The sequence below is a fragment of the Ixodes scapularis genome, unplaced genomic scaffold (genome assembly GCF_016920785.2).
Source record: "Ixodes scapularis isolate PalLabHiFi unplaced genomic scaffold, ASM1692078v2 ptg001080l_1__unscaffolded, whole genome shotgun sequence".
NCBI classification, from domain to species: Eukaryota; Metazoa; Arthropoda; class Arachnida; order Ixodida; family Ixodidae; genus Ixodes; species Ixodes scapularis.
Genome location: NW_024610096.1, coordinates 2556 through 23972, shown reverse-complemented (window position 1 = coordinate 23972; position 21417 = coordinate 2556). Strand labels below are relative to the sequence as shown.

At 46.4% G+C, this 21417-nt stretch overlaps 1 protein-coding gene and 1 pseudogene across 1 annotated transcript; both read right to left on the bottom strand.

Annotated features, from left to right (window-relative positions):
* Window positions 1–4028: 4028 nt before the first annotated feature.
* LOC8051732 (TNF receptor-associated factor 5) lies at window positions 4029–5713 on the bottom strand. The gene has a single exon (XM_029994728.4). It carries the CDS (start codon window positions 5478–5480, stop codon window positions 4395–4397), a length of 1086 nt encoding a protein of 361 aa, XP_029850588.3. The 5' UTR covers window positions 5481–5713; the 3' UTR covers window positions 4029–4394.
* A 13147-nt stretch (window positions 5714–18860) lies between these two features.
* Window positions 18861–20653, bottom strand: LOC115332313 (annotated as a pseudogene).
* Window positions 20654–21417: the final 764 nt, after the last annotated feature.

The window sequence follows — 21417 nt, the reverse complement described above, 5'->3', positions numbered from 1 at the left end:
CCGCCTCAGCCACCGCGCTTTGTCATGGAGGTCGCGTACGGGGAAGAAGGGGGAGGGGGGGGGGTTAACCAGGCGCTCCGTCACCCAGCGCGGCTGCTGAGGTAGCTGAAGAGGACGCGAGGCATTACAGCCAGCGAAACGGCAACTTGCGCCCCTGGGGCCGACTCCGGTTATCAGTAGTGAGTCGGACAGAAACGAGCGAAAGAGACATGTCTGCCAGCACGAATGGCGCGCATGCGCAAAGCGCGGCTTATTAATGCGGCGGAGCGCCGTTGCACGGCGCGGCAATGCATTTCGGCAGGCGCTCCCGTGCCCCGCAAACTTTTGCTCCCGACTGTACAGTGCTAATCACACTTGTCTATAACGCGTGAGCGTGCGGCTCTCTCCGGGGAGCGCTAGACTGGTGGCATTCGCGGAAACTAAGCTAGTCACGTGGCGCAACATGGAACGGCCCTCTCGAGGGGTGTCCTGCCCACTCTATCAGCTGGCGGCGAACGCGGAAGGCTGCTCGCACGCTGTTTACAAACATCACTGCTCGAACAATAAACAAACTAAAGCATGAAGGCGTATCAACGATGTCATCATCAAAGAACAAGAATATATCATAAATCACTTTACTTTTATCGCTTATCAAGCTGATAGAGTGGGCAGGTCACCCCTCGAGTGGGCCGTTCCATGTTGCGCCACGTGACTAGCTTAGTTTCCGCGAATGCCACCAGTCTAGCGCTCCCCGGACAAAGCCGCACGCTGTGATTAGCACTGTACGTGGCGTTTCTTGCCTTGCAGTTCGCATTTTGCTTTAGGCTTCTGACGAGTAATACAATTACTTTTTTCTATTCTAGCGAGGATGAAACAGCATCAACACCTACGGTAAACTCTAAAATATGCAGCAAATACTTCATCGGAATCGAGAAGTGAAACGTGGTCACCCACCCAAGCCCACCCTTGGATGTTTCCATCAGCCTACAGGAATATAGTAGTGGGAATCACGGAACGGCGCGAAAACAATCTCGCAGTTATTGTCAAGCTGATTCAGTACGTAATAAACGCACATAATTAGCGCAGTCTACTCAACGGTAACAAGAAAATCGAAGTTTATTTGCAGGCGCGCTCAATTTCGTCTGCGGGGTACGGCGCGCCGTGAGATCCACTTGTCCGTCGAAACGGACCTCCCTCACGTCGTACACGCGGCTAGATGCATCCCTACCGAAAAATCCGGTATAACTTTTCACTATCCGGATTATGGAACCGTAAATTTGTTTCTGGAAACCCGAAATCCAGATTGCAGACAAAGGAATAATTTTTGAAAACCTAAATTCCAGATAGAGTCCAGATATAATCCACATAGATTTCCGGTTCCATAATCCGGATAGCGAAAAGTTATACCGGATTTTTTCGGTAGGGATGAAGCAGTTTTCCTTTTATAAAATTGACACCACGGAAGAAGCTTTCTGGATTCGTAACCGCTTTAAACCCCGTCGTAATCACCACGGGAACACTGTCCGTTGTGCCGCTCGTCGTCATTGATTCTCCCCTGATAATTCTGCACCGGCTACCGAAGAAGTTTTGCGGATTCGTAATCGCCTTAAACCTCGACGGGGACACTGTCCGCTGTGCTTCCCGATGATTCTGCGCCGGCGGCACCGGCTACCGAAAAAACTTTCCAAATTCGTAACTGCCTTAAATCCCGTCGTAATCAAACTCAAACTCTTTATTTCTCTCCGTTTAGAGGGGGGAGACAGAGAAAAAAGCAACTCAGTTGTTGCTTGACGAGCCTCTGCCTCCCCACAGCAGCGAAAGAGGACAGCATGGACATACAAATGTTGTTGTTGTTTTTTTTTGTTGTTTTTTTTCACCATCACACTTATAGCACAAAAATAAACAACATTAGATGGGGGAGGGGAAGGGGTAAAAGTAATCGATTTAGCCAAGTTTACAAATTCTAGTTTCCATCACGACGGGGACACCGTCCGCTGTTCCGTTCGCCTCCATTGCTCCCCGGTGATTCTGCGCCGGCTACCGCTAGGGGACGGCGAACAATAAGCGATCGCCGCGACCCGGCCGGCCCGCTCGCTCTTCCCATCGTGTTTTTTTTTTTTTTTTTTTGATAAAGGCTACATTAACGGCCGTATAATCACGGAAGTTGCACGACCAGGGGGACATTATTTACGGGGATAATCGTCACAAACTAAACATTTTTTATCCTTTTAATTAGGGACAATAAACACATGGTTCAAATTCACGCCGACGAATACCACGAAATCAGTAAATTTTAGAAAGAATCCCAGCGCATATGGGAAACGCGGTGGTACTCTAAAGTGCTCGTGCAAAAGGCGCAAGTCTGGCGATACGAAAACACGGATGATAATTTTATCATCCGCATCCATCATTCCAAGTCAACAAAAATCAATGCATACCGAGTGGCATCGTATCAAAGTGGGGATGTACCGGCCCTTTTTACGGATTCGTTTATCTTTAGAAGTTTGGGCACCCACGCCTCGCCAGGGAACTCTTTGACAAAAACTCAGTCCCAAACTAAAGGCCGAATATGAAATGTAGAGCCATAGCCTCCTATATAGTGACAAAGCCTGGCAGATCGCCACGAGAAGCGGCCGCCGAAATGGAAAAGGTGGGGCGGCAGACAGGCGGATTAGAGAAGAGCCGCGTGACTGGCGACCCGCTGCGGCGAGACGCCGAAACACACTTCTTCCGAGCGAACAAGTGTGTTTCGGGTCCTCGCCGCTGCAAAAGCTGTGCGCTGACGTCCAGGTTCCCCGAGAAAGGGCTCTTTGATGCTCTGTGCCACCAGATCCTCGCGCTCCCAATCTGCGACCGGGCACTCTATGGCTCTGTCGTCGAACTGCTAGACTTTGTGAGGCTATGATAGAACACCTGAGCCCATCCTGGAACTATGGCAAGTACTCCAAAACTAATTCTTTTTGAGAAAACCGGTCTCGAAGTGGGGATGGTTCGGCAGTCTGTACGTATTCATTCATCTTTTGAAATTTGGGCAGCCGCGCATCTCTAGGGAACATTTTGAGGGCAATCCAGTTCCCAGCTAAAGGCAGAATATAAAATTTACAGCCCTCAAGCACATCCTGGTTCTATGGCAAGTATTTGAAAACGTATCCTTTATGAGAAAACCGGTGTCAAAGTGGGGATGGTTCGACTCCTTCTAGGCATTGGTTCATTATATTAAATTTGGGCACCCGCCCCGCGCCAGGGAACTTTTTTTGGGACAACCCAGTTCCCAGCTAAAGGCAGAATATAAAATTTAAAGCCCTCGAGTTTATCCTGGTCCTATGACAAGTACTCGAAAACGAATCCTTTTTGAGAAAACCAGTAGAGTCATATCTCGTTAACATGGACACCGTTCATATGGATACCCCTCTATATGGACACCATTTTCGGGGACTAACTGGGCAAATGCATGCATTTTTGTCTCGTTAATATGGACAACTCGCATTATGGACGATTTTATGGGGGAACGGAGGCGCCCATATTAACGAGACATCACTTATCAAAGTGGAGATGGTTCGGCAGTTTTTACGCATTCATTCGTCTTTTGAAATTTGGGCACCCGCGCCTCACCAGGAAGCTAAACAGTTGCTTTTGTTCTCTAGCATATTCATCTCAGTAGAATAATACTGGAAATGATCGTAAACGTCTAAACGAGAATGAATCCGCCTTACTTGGCAAATTAGTCTCAGGAACCCCAGAAAAGGATTTCGAGAAAAAACAAAATACACCCAGCACATTATCGATTCTTGTGGTTTACAGTAGTGGAATGGCAAATTTTGTATTTATCTTTATTTTTGAATTGTGCTCGCTTGAACTTAGTTGTTCCTCAAAAATTGTTGAGAGCTGCCTCCGAAATATATTTTTCTACAGATGATATACACATCTTGGACACTACAAATTTTGCCGTAATATTGGGGAGGAATCCTATTTAATTTATACAATCATAACAATTTGTTTATACCCGAGAATAACCTGTACACTTCGATTAACTTGGATGCTATCCGGAGTGTCAATACATAAAAGAGTTTATTCGATCGAGGAACCTGCAGTTTACACGTCATCATCTTGAAATTTTGGCACAAGAATAGCGGTACGTGATAGAATATAGTAGTAGCATACGAACTGTTCAAAGCGTAACGTTTCGGTGTTGTGGCCATATTTGTATCTGCAATACATGGGCTTCTAAAGGGGCGCTTCCGTAACCCGCCAAGAGATGGCGCAAGCATACGATGGCACACATTTCTGGGGATGGCTTGCACAGAAAGGAAGCTACAAACTCAACAAGGAGAACAATTAATTAACTGCTGAGTAATATTGCCTTACTTTGAAATGGTATACGCTTATCTGGTGTGAGTCAACGTTTCCTTTTTGTTTTAGTCAGAGGTGAGCTTGACGAGAACCATGTTGACTCTGCCATGACTTGAAGCGCACTTGAATTTGAGCACAAATATTTTTTCCGCCGAAGGTGCCAAGCAGCTGTGGCGGGCCTTCCCCAGAAGCCTGCCATCGGCGGGGACGTTTTCAGCTTGGATGAAGAAGTTGATGTCTTTCTTGCGCTCTCCTGCCTCCAGGTGAGTCATATACATGCTGTACATAAGCTCCTCGTTTCCCTGAGGTAATTCCCCTTTTACGGGGCCGGCGCAGTTGATCTCGAGAAAAAAGGTCCTACTAGTCTCCCGGTGTTTGAAAATGGTACTGACTTTGCCAGGGTGAGCTGCATTGGGTAATTTCACCAACCATAGGAGTTCTTTGTCGAACAGGCTGACGCCCCCAATCACAGCGGGCTGGTTTGTTTCATGCTTTGCTCCCTCGTCTCTCTGGTTGCGGCGTTCAATGGTGTTCGTCAGTTCAAGTTCCTGGATCCTCTCGTGGATGTCATCAAAACACGAGATGTGGTTTCTGAAGTTCAAGTGGTCCTTTATCTCTGTCTCGACGGCTTCGAAAGTGCAGCCGTGCTTTTTCATAGGACACGGCTTGGGCGTCTTGACGCAGTCTCTGGCGTGAGCAAACAGCGATCCTCGTCGGATATTATCCTCGTGGCAGTAGGTGCACGACACTGGGGCCTCGTCGCAAATTGCGTGGTGAGCGGAGAGCTTGAGGGCGTAGCATCCCTCGCCGCAGAACAGGCACTCGGCGATACGAAGTCGGCATTCCAAACTCACGTGATCCGGGAGAGACTTCTTAGACGGGGCTTGGCCGCATTCGTTGGGACAGAAGACCGGGACAGACCCACACGTCTTGATATGCAGTTTTGTCTCAGAGATGGTTTTCTGGAATTTGCAGCCGTACTTCCTCCCGGGGCACCAGAACTTCTGGGTAGCCGCATTGCAGTGGACGCAGTCGTCGATGCTGGTCTCTTGCACCAGACATTTGTTACAAATCATATGCAGGCACTGGTTTGCCATCCAGACGTCGAGGGAGTCCCTGCCGCACTTCTGACAATTTTCGAACTCTGCCATGATTGCGGCTCAAAGTAAGTCAGCCCAAGTCTACCACTAGACTAGTGTGCACGGCAACTCTCTTGTCAAAAAATAGGATGCCTGGCAACGGCCTGACAAGGCGCGATATCCGTCAGATAGCGGCTCTAGCTTGTTCTGTGTAAATAGTTCTGTGTTTCGCCCATTGGCTCTCCGAAGTGAAACGCAGGAAAGAGTTCTGATAAGAGCAGCCGCCTGCTTTTGGCTCAAGAGAGACTTCAATGAACCCTCTCTCGGTTCGCTATGCGTTAGATAACGTACTGCCACAGACGTTTTTTTAGCCAGCCGGCATCAGCCAGGCGGCGCCAGCAGGGTGAGAGCCAACGGTTATACCCCGTTTCGTTGTAAAGTGACAACGGGTTAGCGATAAGTATAGAGTAATATACACAAGGTAAACAGAGCACACTGCCATAGGCCCCAGCGGCCCAGATAGACCAGTGACAGCTAGCGCTCCTAGCGGGCGACAGATTTTGATTCCGGTTCCGGTCGAGTTAGTTTCGGTTTCGGTTTGAGCGTCTCTGCTCCGGGTTACCGACGGTACCCTTCACTCTCCCTTTCCTCCCCGCCTCGTTCCTCGCTCGACTCTCGGGAGCTCCTCGACTCCCAAAGCCGCTGTTTTTTTTTTTTTTTTTTTTTTTTTCAATATTGACGCATTTTTACTTTCATTTTTACGATAGAGTCCATGCAAAATGTTCAAACAATATTTCAACTTCACAAGGCAGAGGTGTATTTCTTGTTCTGTTTCTATTGTAAAGCATTGAAGTTACACAATCACTGCATTGACTCCTGGCTGGTGGAGCATTTTGGGGTCAACAACCAGTAAGTGGTTCGAAAACATTTTATTGGACCGCATTCATGTATACATGATTTACTTCAGAAGCTCTGTGTTTTGTACGAAACAGATACTCACAAAAATAAACGAATATGAAGGAGTTCGGTGTATCGTACACTTTCTAATAGATTCTTAGCGGAACCAAGTTAACAAAGACTTTTTACAGAGAACATGCTGAATAATCCTTTCCCTTTCACGCCGACTGGGGTACGGGAAGTAAGTGCAGAAATAAATAAGACATCGCTATCATTACCAGTAATAAGAGTATAATAAGAGTGCGAATTGCACACATCGGATAGTACAAATTCCCGACTTCCGTCTAATTTAAAGAAAACACCAATTTGCACAGCCTCAAAATCACTGCAAGCGAGCCATTACCAAACAATGAGAACTCTATTCGAAATCTGACAAGATTCAACGTCCCTAAACATTCCCCAATATTGTTCAGGAAAGAAATATGGCTTCAGAAAAAAAGCGGCTAAAATACTATGGGCAATGAATACATTTTCTTTCGAGTATTTTTAGCCTCTATACACTATTTTTTATAGAAAATCTGTAGAAAGTGGATAAATATTTTCGTTAGGGAGCCGTGACACACATTTGCTAAAAAAGGTGAAACAAATGTTTGAAGAGCAAGCTGCATCGCCCAAATAATTAATGCCCAATTAATAAGCGCTTTTTGTTTATGGTTTGGTAACCGCCTCCGTTAATACACTATTAACAGTTAAACTTGTCTAGTTGCTTACTAGCCGCTGAAGAGTGCAACCGAACTTTGTCCGAATTCCGGTTAAGAAATCAAACATGCCAACACAACCGTATTCTGCTAAACAATTTTAAAAACCTTTTGTGGCACTCCTCTGAGCGAAGGCTAAAACCGCCCAGACTTCAAAGTGTGCGATACAAGGTGGCACACACTCCTGGAACATGCGCCACACTCTCTATTATGGGAAGAAAGTGATTTCCTAGCTACTGAATGAAATTAAAGGCAGTCTGTGATGGTACTACTAAGTTACTGAAGAGTTTTCCAGGCACGTGGTATGCTTTGAAAACAATAAAGTACTGGTGAGGCCTGGTCAAGTTATTAGACTCATCCGATAGCAGCTGAGAACAGCCACAGCTGTAAGTTGTCTGTTAAAGCAAAAGCTTTAACAGACGAGTCATCACTTATGTTAGACCTGCAGGTCTAACATAATTGATGACTCGTCCACTTATTACGTTTGGGGCTATTTGATCAAGCTTGTGTTTGAACAGACAACCCACAGCTGTGGCTGTTCTCAGCTGCTACGGGATGAGCTGGCATCATATATCATGATGTATACCAGCTCAGAAATATCCTCTAGTGGTGGGAAGTGATCAATTGGAAGACATTCCACATTGCCTGAAAGTGAAATTTCATGGTGCAAAGATATTGGCCATTCCATGAGGAAGTCAGCCTTGTCATCCTCTACGTTTCCATTGTCCGATAGTTTGAACAGTTTCTTTATCCCTAGGTGTTTCAGTCCTGAGGTGAACTGATACACATTTGGGTTTGTGTTGCAGCACAGCATTTGCCGTATATAACTTCAAGAAGTTTCTCAAGTGTGTCTTGCTGCAGGCGTCGTGTGAGCAAGAACTCAAAAGTCATGGCTGTTTGAAAGCTCATCCCAGAGCATGAGGACATTTTTTTATAGTAACTTGCCATCCTATGATAGCTTGTGGCTGCCTGCTACTTTGGAACTACCATGCTGAAAGCCATCCGAGTTGCTGGTATAAGAAATCAAGTGTTTCAGATACTCCCTTCAGAATGGCATGACGCAACTTCTGCCCTGTCTTCTTGAATTTTGAGCTATTTAGACAATCAAAAAGTATGTACATCCTATCACAGAAATAGGCTGTAGTCATGGCTGCCTCAGGAAGCTCTTTGGCATACACAAGGGATATGATTGCAAGAAAGAGTGAGGCACTCAGTACCTGTGCGTCACGATTTACTTCCATGTTACAAAAAGGTTTTTGAAAAATCAGTCTCTCAGTAAGTTTCTGAGCCAATTGCAAGCTCATATTAATTATTTCATGGGTAGAAAGATAAAGATCAACAATATGGGACCACTCAATGACCTCATTTCAAATGCAAAGTTTGTGTGCTTCGTGATTGCTCTTGGTTGTTTTGGAGAGGTGCGGAACATCAAATACACAGTAAACGTGTTCGTTGTAAACTTCAAAGAATGGCTTATCAACACACACACCAAGCTTACGTTTGAAGCCCCCTAATCACAGACAACAGCCTTTACTGTGAAACCAACAGTCTTCAGCTCCCGAATGAGAGATATTAGGAGACTACATTTAACAGAAGACGTTGTTGGTGTGTGCCCAACAGTGTGTGCCAATGGGCTAAACCCATCTCCTGGAAATTCCTGAGAGCACAACAACCAAGGCTCTATCTGCAATGTTAAAGGTTCGTTCAACACCGTCATCTGTAAATCCATGGACAATGCCGTGTGCAGTGTCGTAAGTTTAATTCTTTTTTACAACAAATTCATCGAAAATCAACATGCACACACGTTCAAGTGCAGCCAGACAGCCGGGCGGAAACAACAGCGCGAAAAGCTCAAACCAATCGGCTGCACAAATTCACGCCGAGCATGCGAGCACGCGGGCGGTCATGCGTCACCTTGATTGATGCAAAGTCGACCGAACATGATGCAGCAGAAAGCACAGACGGACGGCACGCAGGGCACACACAAACGACGCATGGACGAGCAGAGGGCCGAGGCCATGCAGAATGAAGCAGAGGCGACGGCGTGCGGGCAGGCAGGCCAAGGTATATGTATGGATGGTAGCGAAGCTTCCATAGAACTTAGAAGCCCATAGGCGCAAAAATGGCGGCTCATGGGGCGCAGCGCCATCTGTGTGTTGCGTGGCATTGTCATTAGTCATGCTCGCCTGTAACGTACGGGAAGTGACGCTTTATTAAAAGGAAACAAAGAAACACGATATGACGCAATTTCCTCAAGATTGTGATGTCACGATTGTCTTTGGCGCGAAATTTAAATGATTTTCACCGGTGGCGCGAAATTTAAATGATTCTTTTTTTTTTAGATGTTCTATATGCCTGCTACCGTCCTTCATACCTTGCTTCACGCATAATAGCCTTGTTTGTATCAATCACTCCCATGTAATCCCTCTTCCAAAAGAACCAGTTTTTTATCAGTTCTGGGAACCACCAATAAGTTACTATCTTCTTCAACTAAGCAGTGTGTTACAGCACGCCTATGAAGGCATGAAGGTATATAAGAAAAAGGGGAAGGGGTAATTCGTTGTTTTTTGTTTCTTTTTTTTGAACGCGTTATTGCGAGATTTTATTACTACTGCGCGAATTCATTTCAATCCCATCGACACGATCGCATTCCTTGGTATGTACATTTATTTATTAAAGACTGACGTGTTATATTCATAGAATGCAGTAAATTTTGAATTTCTCCACCATCGCACCCGCGTAGAATCAGGCGCGGCACTTCAAGGGTTCGGTGTTTTAAAGGTCATTTCACGTGTTTAAACAATTTATTTTCAAATTTTCAAGAACCATTGCGCTGAGAAGAACTCTGACATCTTGTCGTAGGCTTTCTTTGCAGCATGCGCCACCTGAAAGCACTACAAAGTCTCTGTTTCAATAAACGAATAACTGTATTTATTAAAACGTCGACGGACAAGTAACCCAATGCTGGGCATAGCCGTATCTCGCACTAGTGAGTCCAGAGACGGTCGTCGGTACAGGCCTCAAACGATCGCGCGTCTCGGGTGTGCACCTGGAGACTGGCACAGATGTGGCGCCGCCGGGCGCTCCCCAGCTCAGTAGTGGATATCTGGATTGTTTCAAGATGCTGGTATACAAGGCGTCTTGACGTGACGAGAAGTCAGGGGAATTCTTGCGGTATGGGGTTACTGGGTGCGATCGCCGTCCTTTTTCCCGTAGCTTATTGTGGCAGACGTTTTCTAGTTATGCTCGGAAAACACTGGCACCGTACGGGCTGGCTTTTCTGGAGTCTCATAGATGCGGTTGATACACATATTATCTTGACTAGCGGATCTGCACCCAGGAAGTCGGCCAGACGATTGACGTCAACCGGTGGATGCTGGAACGGTCATGCGTGACCGAATATCGGGCTGCTGCCATCGAGACTCGTCACTCTAAGAAAAAGGGGAGCGCGACTTAGTCCCCGAAGGGAGCAAGTGCGTTGCCACAACCATTAGTCCCCTCGGGGACTAACGGGAAGGGGAGTAACAGTTGCGCCCCTCCATTAGTCTCTCGCACTAGCACCGTTGGGACTAACTGTTACACCGTTTCAATTGCACCTCGAGAACCAACTGTTGGGCCCTTGCACTTGGTCCTCTGGGACCAACTGTTACACCGTTTCAATAGAACCCCGAGGACGAATTGTTAGGCCCTTGCACTTGGACCCCTGGGACTAACCGTTACACCGTTTCAAATGAACCCCGAGGACCAACTGTTAGGCCCTTGCACTTGGACCCCTGGGTCTAAACGTTGCGCCCTTGGATTTAGACCCCTGGGACTAAAGGTGTATCCTTTGCATTTGATCCCGAGCCACAAATCTCCAAGACGAAATGGACTTCTTTCAAAACCGACGCGCCCCATCCCGGCGAAATACCACGCAGTGCACCCTGGGAACTAGTTGGCCACTCCGTTTCGGTTTCGACTGCGCAGCTTCATCTCGTGCTATCACGCCGCGACCGAACGCGCTGCTTGCGTTTTCGATTATCTGACTTTTCACGAACGTACACTCATTCTCGAGCGATACAAAACGAAGACCGGGGCACTTTCCTTGGTTCCCGAAACACAAGATATTGTGCGTGCGTATGCGAACGTAGTAAGTCGTGGCTTAGTCACCTCACGCACGAGTGCATGTTTGAGCTCTATTTCAATAATCCCTTCTAGTACCAGAGAACTAGAACTGAAATTTGTTTATCTGGAGCCTGACACGCATTTTGTTTGCCAAACGTCCGTTTCTTGTTACTCCATTGGGCGAAAAGCAAGCCGCATCCTCACAGGGTATCAAAGTTGAGCCCAGCGTTTACGCATGAACTTTTAAGGAAACGCAATAAATTCGACCTCACTATTGCAGAAAAGTTACTATGATGTCTTCCTAGTGTCATCATATATCTCCCACTCAAATTTTATGCTGATAGAAGATTAAATGTTCGCAAGCGCTGAGATCGGCTAGCTACGACGGAGGCCCTATACAAGCGTCCCCTGCTCCTCGGTAAGCCTTTTTGCGCGAGCTTTTACTGAAGCCCAAGATCTGTGCCTGAACAGTGCGTCTGAAATTATCTCGGCATACTCGGGCAGGAAGAAAACAAACACATAACAAATATTATGGCCATTAGCAACCGCCAAACGCGCTTTCAATTCGTTCGAGCACTTGTGTGAAGAATGTCGCACCGTGCGCCGGACGGGCATGAACCCCTATGCGGTGCGCATAGGGGTTCATGCCCGTCCGGCGCTCTTCCGGCGAACGGTGCGACATTCTTCACACAAGTGCTCGACTTTTGCTTTCTTAAAACGGTCGGTATGTGCGAATTGGCCTATATAATATCAGGATAACTTTATGCGCATACGCGATTTTGAATATTAGTGGAATGCAAGCGTGTGCGGACTTCGCTTCGTGCAGTGCTGCGGTCAGTACAGATAAGAGATAAGAAGTGTATTAAAATTGAGCTTTTCAATGGCGCCTCCGAGTTTTACCTCGCCTACTCTGGCGTATTAAGAAAACAGTAATTGCAAAAAGTAATATTTCGTCTATGGACGCACGAAGCAAACAAACTTCGATCCTGATCAACAACACTCATGTAATTGCGCGAGCTCGATGTATGCGTACTTATTGGTTGCTACAGCTTGTTGATTCCTACACAAGCAAGATCCCCGAGCTTCGCAGCGTCGAGATTCCCAGCACTGGCTCGTCCACATACCTCGATTGGAACGCTAACAGGGAGGCTCAGTACAGAAATACAACAAGCATGTGTTAAGATAAGCTATACGTCTCAGGCTTGTGCTAAAGTTTCGAGGTCTGGCCATTTAGGTTAATTTAGAGACCACAAATGACGATCTCGGGTCCAGAAAACAATCTCTTGTCGACGTGTCGATCGAAACCGAAACCATGCCACTCTCCTCCCTGGCCAACTAGTTCCCAGAGTGCAACGCGCGCCGTGCTGCATGCAGGGCTTTATGGAAGTAGTCTATTGTGCAGTTCAGGTTAAACGTAGCTTTATTGCCTCGTAGATACACATCGCTTTCAAGGATGACTGAAGTCGAAGTTCCTGAGCGGTAGACTCCACGATAAGGCCCAATTCCGAAGAGTGCACTTGCGTCGACGATGGCTTGAACACTGGGACGGCTGTCCAAACCGGTTGTGGTCCAAGCACCGTTTATTGGGGCACCTGCAGCTTCTTGCCTGTTTGCGAGGAATTTGGATTATTAGCAACAGGGGCAGCGTGAACTACCCGATCGCTCAACAAAAGTATGAGACATAACACACACGCAGCAGACATAACTCACACGCAGCGAAGCGTTGAAGTAGCGCTGCTCAGTGTCGTGAGCTGCTTTTCGTCTGCCATGAGCAACAGTTTTGACGGTGCGATACAAAGTTGGTGAAAGCTCCCGTCAGCACGCGCTTAGAGCTAGGTTAGCGTAGAGTCACTAAATAAAGCTACGCTTTTCAGAGTACCGCATTCCTTTTCTTTCGCACCTTGCCAACAATACAGTCGCTCTATTCAACAATATTATGGTTCGCTGCGGCATCATTGGACAGCGGCAGTCACGTGAGTCGCTATCATCATCATCGCGTTTTTTTAACGCCACCATCTTGGGTCCAGCGATCCGCTGCCTCCTGCTGTTTTGCTGTTTACTGCGCGCTCACGCTGAAGTCCGTCGCTCAGCATGCACTTTTTCCTTCTTACGTCGAGATACGAACAACACGACCTTGATTCGCTGCCACAACACGGCTGCGGCAGCTGACGCAGGCGACGGCTACAGCTCGGCTTGGCTCAGCTAGAGTCACTCCTCCATCTGCGCGTGGACCCAAGATGGCGGCGCCTGACGCGCTTCAGACGAGTAGTTTGGGAGTTTCGGTACTCTGAAAGCGTAGCTTTATTTAGTGACTCTAGGTTAGCGCTATGCTTGTAGCTCTCTGCTGCACGTGTGAACAGGCCTTTATGGTAAAGCGATGGTGCCAGGGTCTGCAAAACACAAAAAATGAGCCATCGGTAGTACTGGCGTTTTGCTCGATACAATTGAATATCAGGTCTCTGTGCTGCGTAACAAAATAAGCAACCATGGTGCCAAAAAGAATAGAGCATGGCGCGTGCTTTGGAAGCTAGAGAACGCGCTAAAAAAAAAACACTTTCTGAAGCCGCAGTTAATGAATATACCATAAACAGAAGTACTTTGACATACCGTAATCGAGCTCCCTTGTCTTGTGACTTCAGAACAGATCAAGTGCAGTGTTGCAGCTCCGCGAATCCAAACCGGATCCCGCAATGATCGGAGACGACCAGCTTCTAAGTCCTGACGAAGGACGGGTTCTTTTCAAACGAGTCCCGGAGAAAAGCTCACCGGCGATAAGCTTACTGGAGAAAAGCTCACCGCAAAACTGGCGGATGCGGGGAAAAGCTCACCGGCCATTGAACGTATGCGGAGACAAGCTCGCAGATTTTTTTTTCTTTTATATAGAGCTTGTTGGATCATGCGTAACATATATCAATTTATTATCATTAACATTCGTCATCTTTGTAAAAAAATAAAATGTAATTTTTTGTAGTATTTGTTAAGCTTATTGAGTATATTGCTCCCAAATTATTAATTGCGGGCGAGTTTTTCTAATAACACCTTTCGGCGGGCTAGTTGGTTCATGATTTGAAGAAATAAATGAACTGCGCAAAGCACGAGGGCAGAGGTAGAAACGAGTACGACACACGGAGCTTTTCTGTGGATTACTCTCTAAGCAACGAAAGCCTAACTCAAAACATTAGGAACATGAAAAACAGGAAAAGTTCGAAAACTTAATAATGTCTGCCTAAAACCTAAAAATCAAAACTATTAATGCCGAAAATCCGAAAGTGCATGCGCAACAACGCGGTGCCTGAAATTATCTTTGAAGCTTTTGTTAACCCTTGAAACCAGAATAAAGGTCAGTAGGATATCGAGGCTTCTTTCTTCCACGGACATGCACGTTTTCTAAACGTTCGTGCTGGCGTTCCCACACGTTGCCTTTGTGTGATAGTGCCCTTCTACGGTAGGCAACCCATGACCTAAAGAGCTGCACACTGGCACCGTTGTTACTAGTGTTCTGTAAGGCAGCGAATAGGGCGAATTGGTAAACGTTATACATGATGCAAACCGCTCAAAAGACGACGACGGAGTGAAGACAACAAACACGACAACACGAAGCTGTTCTCGCAACTAAAGTTTTGTTAGTGAAATTAACAGAAAGAAGCCAGCGTAGCCGACACTGATTACACCAACAAACGCCTACTTATCTATTAGGCACTACACAATATTTGGAGCTGAAACGATTCACACACCGCCATTCATATTAGCTCGCAAAGAACAAACCTCTTTATTCGACAGAGCTACCGACGGCGCACTGTCAGTTGTCAATAAGTTGTTGTAATTTTTACCGGCGTACGATATTCTATGCGCAATGAACTTCAAGAATATTGCAAAAAAGAGGACATATTTTTAATGAATTAAGTCACAAATATTGAAGCAGACTCCGCTGAGTTAAAAAAAAAAAAAAATCGGTGAGCTTTTCCTCGCATCCGCTCAAAAACCGGTGAGCTCTTCTCCGGTGAGCTTTCCTCCGGTGAGCTTTTCTCCGCCGCCCTTTTCAAACAAAGACCCCTTCCCACTTTCCCGACGGACCCTCTCTGCCCTGCCCCATCTACCCTACCCCCCGCGTGAGCGAGGAATGCGGGGTAGGGGGTTGGTGAAAGGGTGAAGGGAAATCTGTTTTCCCCCTTTCACTACACACGACGCGCGGACACACCAACGCCCGAAGGACGGGAGAAGGTCGAAGGTCGCCATTTTCAACACGCCGGTCAAGTGACGTGCAAACAAACACGTTTTTTTTTTGTTTGTTTTTTCTCTCTTTCTCTCTCTTTCTCTCTCTCTATCTTCAGTTTTCTCGGGGGCCTTTTTTTTTTTTTTTTAGTTCGCATTTGTTTTGTATTAGCAGGCCCGGCCCGATGTTGCCATGGATGACGTCCGGGCGCGGTTCGTTCTTCGTTGTTCATCTGGAATGTTATCTGAAACATCGACGACGATGGCATGAAGGCGTCTGGATACTGCCACTGAATGTACTTTTTGAGTGGAATGTGCCGTGCATCAAGTGTGTCGTTGCGGATTTTGAGTTCGACATTGGACTACCAAGAAAGGTTGGTTACGGGGAGACGCAGAGACGAGGCTCGACCTGTTCTCAGTAACTCAGTTTTAGCGATTGAAGTGACCATTTATTCTGACTGCGGAGACTCCGGTGTTGAAAACGCGTCTTCTAAGTTTCATTTAAAAAAAAAAAGTGTTAGTATTTGGAGGTGTTGCGTTTGGATTAATGCTCATTTTTTGCGCGAAGGGAAATTACGTGAATGGGATTTGTGAAATGTCAACAGATCATTTTTGACGAGATAGTTGGGTGAAGTGGAGTCAACACATTCGTTAACTCGCATTCGCACAACGCGCGAAGCTCTACCATGTAATGTCTGAACGTTCGTGGCACATTAAACAAATTCGTCAGTTTCGTCCGAGTTTTGTCAACACTTTCAGCCGTGCTGGGCAGAGTCTCGCCGATCCCCAAGACAAGCGAAATATCACCCGTCCTCCTGGCGAACATTGCGTTTGCCTTCGGGGACTAAATCCTACAGATGCACCCTGTCTGAGGGGGACTAATGGCTGCTTTTGCTCGGGCACGCCTATCGGTTAGTCCCAGTCGAGTGCAGTTAGTCCCCAGCTTTTGCGCACGGTACCTAGCTTGAACCAGATGGTCCCTACGGGGAGCAACTGGAAGTTCAGAGGACCAAATGCTGCCGTTAGTCCCTTGAGGCGAACTTTTTTCTTAGAGTATGGCGATGACCATGCGCATCAGGTTCAGCAGCGTGGCTACAACGTCATCATCAACCGTTGATGTTTCCGCTGCGGTTTCCAACCATGTCGTAGGCTCCACGTCTGCAAGCATAAAGAAAAAAACACCGCGCCGAACACGCAACAAAGCAACAAAATACGAAGACCCCCAAAAAACGATAACTCCTAGAAAGAACTTCATTGGCGCAGCACGAAGTAAGCCGAAACGAAGGGGAACAGACACGATTTATCAGTCAAGGAAGCCCAATCAAGTGCTAACAGAAGGGCGGAAAAACCATGTTGGGCGCAGTTGTGGTAGAATGCTCTTGAATGTAAAGTCGTCGTCTCAACGAACGAGAAATGACATTTAATATAACATTAACTGACACATCGAGATAAAACTGGTAAAATCATACTAGGTATAACCGAAGCTATATCGCAGTAAGTCCAGGACCAGTTTGCTCAAAACAAAATCAGGAAGCTTTATGTAAAACGGTATTATTCGTATTATTTATTATATTTTCAGTACCACCCGATTTCCTCTGTGCTGTTTGTGTTAATATTGTATAAACCAATACAGCTGGGGCCAGGAGCACCCCGGCCAATAGCCTCTGGATACGACCGACTGATTTTGTTTCGGGCAAAACCAGCCCAGAAAAGATTGCCCTAATGCCGGTAGCGATGTCCTTTGGGTGGATAGATGTGGATTAGTATACAGAGCACTTTGAATCGAGCGACGGTTCGCGCCCTTCGCTATTTTTTTTTTATAACTGATATGTATCTTTCGTTCCCTCTTTCTTTCTTTCTTCTTTCTCTCTTAATATCTGCCTCTCTCTTCATATAACGAATGAGCGTCAGACGTTTTGATATTGCTGCTCCCTAACATTGAAATGTGACGGAAGTAACTCCGCACCCGAGTACGCGCATCTTCCTCTACGAATCGACCAGGGAGAAAAAACGAATAATTATCATACTTTGAGTTATGTCTCCAGGTAAACAACTTCGACATGGTTTTCATTCGGGCTTATCGAAGTAAGTCTGCTCGAGCCTCGGGTCTTTCTTTTTCTTTGCTATCTTTCTACCCCAGCGCGTTCACTAAATCAGTCACGTCATTGAAAACTGCAAGGTGAGGCCCTTTATAGATAGGTTGCACTGACGTATGTCGGTCCTCCTCTTTCTCTACTCTTGTGGCCGAGCGTAGCCTTGACTGTACGAATCCTACAAGCAGGAAACGAGCGTTGAGCGCGAGCAGACACGAGCGAGCGCAGCTTCCACTGCACTAACAACAGGCTACCACCAAGGAGGAAAAATATGACTTCACGTGCAACCCATGTATACAATAAAGTACCAAAGTGCTCACTCATCTCTGCATACCCCAAGCACTTTAGACATTTTCGTGAAAGAGCGGATTGCTGAGCTGTTTGCTTGTGGAACATGGTATTATAAAAGTGCAGAACGACAAGACACAAGACGAAGAAAGGCGCAGGACAGACGCCAACATGAATCTAAACGTTTCTAGAAATTTATAGAGACTACCGCTTCGAAAATGTACGCCGTTTGATTTCTGCATGATACAGTGTTTATTTTTGGAGACAACTTTGCTGCTGCTATGCCTCTGCGTTTTGGCATTGTGACACTTTTTTATAATAGGATAATGTGCTTGTTTTGTAGAGACCCGAGAGCGATGCTGGAATTTAAATAAAATACTTAGTTACCAGTTAGCGCTTTTAAGTGTTTTTCTTCGTCTTCTGTCCCCCTTTTCGAGCTATTTTAATAACATATGCAACTTTCCGGTCTATATATTTTTGTCTTACACACTCCTATTTTGGTCGTGTCAATGTACGAATACGTTGAACAATATCAATCGAGCGGTAACTTGGGCTATCAGATGCTATAAATTCGAACAGCTAAAGTATACTACCCTCACACGCTGGAGAATGACAAGGGAAGCCCCTTTTCCCTTTCGCACGGGCATTCTTTGCCATTCTAGAGACAAAGATAGTGGGTGTATCGTTTTTTACGGGCATTAGCTTGCGCCATCTATCCCTTGCTACCTCAATTCCTTTTTCTCTAGAACTCTGAAACTATCACCGTGACTCCATAAAGTAATCAAAGACAGTTCATCGTTTTCGAAAAGAGAACAAAATTACGATTTTAGAAGAAGCCGTTGGACTTCAGACACTACTACAACTTGAAGTCCAACCACCGTGATTTGTGGCCAATTCGTCTAGAATCTCATCCGCAAACTTCGCGGTGAACATTTAGCAATACTAGTCCGTTTAATTTTAGCGCCCCAGTCGTATTGCGGAGGTAGGTTTTCAAGCCTCTCAGGGTTGAAAAAGACCTCTCAGTTGTCGATGTCGTCACTGGAAGAGTCGCCATAATTTGAAGCAGCTTTTGGATTACGGCAAACATGAGAGACGGGCATGTTTCAAGTGCCTCTGTGGACCCGTGGGATATTTGCCTAGCCTTTGGAGCCTCTTATACCAGAGGTGTAGCTCTCCGACAACCGAGAAGATTCCGCCCGCAACATCGGTATGGTTGCGCTCACACAAGAGGCGTACCGCGCCCTCGTCATTACAATTCGGCAGTGGGCTTGACGACGAAGGATGAAGCACTTGAAATTGAGCAAGAATTTTTGTGCTTTACAAATCGTTCGTCCATTTGCTCTGCGAAAGCTTTCGGGAATGGAATGAATATGCAATGACGGAAGTACTCTTCTAGATTCGCAGACTCCACATTCAAGCGCGTCGTTTGTCGACCAACGACCCTCGGCACTTCTATGCTTAAGCCAAGATTTGCACAGTTTGAAGAAATGTAACCAAAGAGCTTTTGAAATTCTTCGTGAGCTCTGCACCGTATACTTCGCACATTTCCCAAAACATCTTCAGCCAACTCAACAGCGGGTGAAAGATCAAGGTTTACCGTTTGCAAGTACTTGCTCAGTGGTAGGCTGAAACTAAAAACCTTCTCTGCCACAAAAAGAGAGGCCGAAAATTCGCTCCTCTGGAGTGCGCTCAGTAAGAGTTGAGCATTTAACGATGATTCCCTGTCGTTCCAGTTAGTGGCGATATCCTGGAGAGTTACCAAAACAGTTTCTAGGAGTTCTACAAAAAATTGAGAGCGTCATGTCTCTGAACCCATCGGGTTGGACAAAGCGACTTTAAGCGCCCTACACGAGGCTTGAGCACCAGCTTCTCAATCTGGTCGCCGAAAGCAGCTTGGCGTTTCGGAGTGTGAAAGAACTCGCAGACCTTAGCTATTGTTCCCATGCAGTTTCTAATCTGAGGTACAGAACATGCACTCGACAGGCTCAAGTTAAGGCTGTGTGATCCACAGGGAACGTAAATAGCATTAGGAAACTGTTGTCGGATGAGTGCCTGAACACCATTGTAAGCCCCACTCATTGAGGCCGCACCGTCATACGCTTGAGCTCTCAAGTACTCCGATGCAACACCAATGTCGTTCAAACTGTTCACTATCGTGCTGGCCAGACCTTTCCCTGTCATGTCAGTCACAGGAACAAAGTGCAGGAACTCTCCTTTTATAACGATCCGCTCCATGTCCACATAGCGCGCACACAGCGAGAGCTGTTCTATATACGCGATGTCCGTTGTCTCATCAGCCATGACTGCAAAGCACTTTGCAGCAATCACCTTTGAGACAAGCTTTTGCAAAACAATGCTATTGCATGCCGATATAATCTCATTTTGTGTCCTCCAGCTGGTGTAGGTCGCTTTAGCACTGCAACCCTCTAAATGCTTTTTGAGAGGCTCATCGCCGTTAGACGCACGCAACCTTAGAAGCGCCTTGAAATTCCCTTCGTTTTCTCCAGGCTCATTGGATAGATCCATTTTCCCGGCGTCTCTATGGCCACGCAGAGCAACTTCTTGTCTTCCGCACCAGACTACCGTTGTGATGACAGGAGTCAGGCATTTCCTGTTTCTAGCTATTTGATCCTTTAACCCGGAGTTAATGTCCTGGTCAATGGGATTCTTTCTCCCCCTCTGATATCTCCAGAAACTGGCCGGCATCAAGGACGCTGTTCTTATGGAACGTTATTGTTTCATGGTCCTTAGAATCCTCAACTGCATTTTTCCATTTGTCGAATTTCGACAGCACAAGTTTGCCAGCGGGCAATCCTCTCTCGCCCACCTCAGATGAAGCACAAAGGACGCAGTACTTACAAATGGTGCCGTTCTTCGCGATGGAGTAGACAAGCCAGTTCCATCAGTGCAGCCACTTATACTGAAACTTGAGGTTCCTTTTTCCCGTTGGCTTGAAAGGGAAGGTGGGGCTCGGCGTCCAGGCACTTGTCAGCAACTCTTTTCTTGACGTCCGTAACCTGCACAAAATAGAAATGACATTGATAAGTAGGGTTGAACCTTGTAACAATACCTCCGGGCTTAAATCAGCTACTCTGGTTAACCATCACCGTTGCAGGTAGAGGGAAACGGCTAGGTTTGCACGGGCTCATCCCACCAAGCGAACGAACAAGAACCACTGCTTGCGCACGTGTCAAGCGAGCGTCACCATGAAGGATGTCCCGTCTGTAAAACTTTGTTGTTGAACGTTGCACCAGTGGAACGAGGTTACCAGTCGTGCAAAAAAGGACCGACCTGTGTGCAAGCCATCCGAACAACAGCGGCAACGCATAGGGACCAGTCACAGGACAACGGAAGGAAAAAACGTGGTCGCGAACCCGTAGCATGGAACCTAGCCTAAATCGATTATTACGTGCTAGTTACAAAAATTACGAAAACAACATTTACGACTACAACCTCTTTCACTCGAAATGTACTCATTAGATTATTTGATTACTTGACATTAAATATAATTGAACGTCGATCCAAAAGAAACCATTACTTTTCATTTTCTCTTTGTGTAACGTGATTATTACGGCTGGTTGTTTTATTTAGTGTGTCTGTGTAAAATGAATACACGTAATTTAAGAAATAATAAGTTCCGGCGATATAATTAAGTAA

Bases quoted from the DNA above. Each gene is read 5' to 3' on its own strand.
- LOC8051732 (XM_029994728.4), bottom strand. From the start codon at position 5,480: ATGGCAGAGTTCGAAAATTGTCAGAAGTGCGGCAGGGACTCCCTCGAC.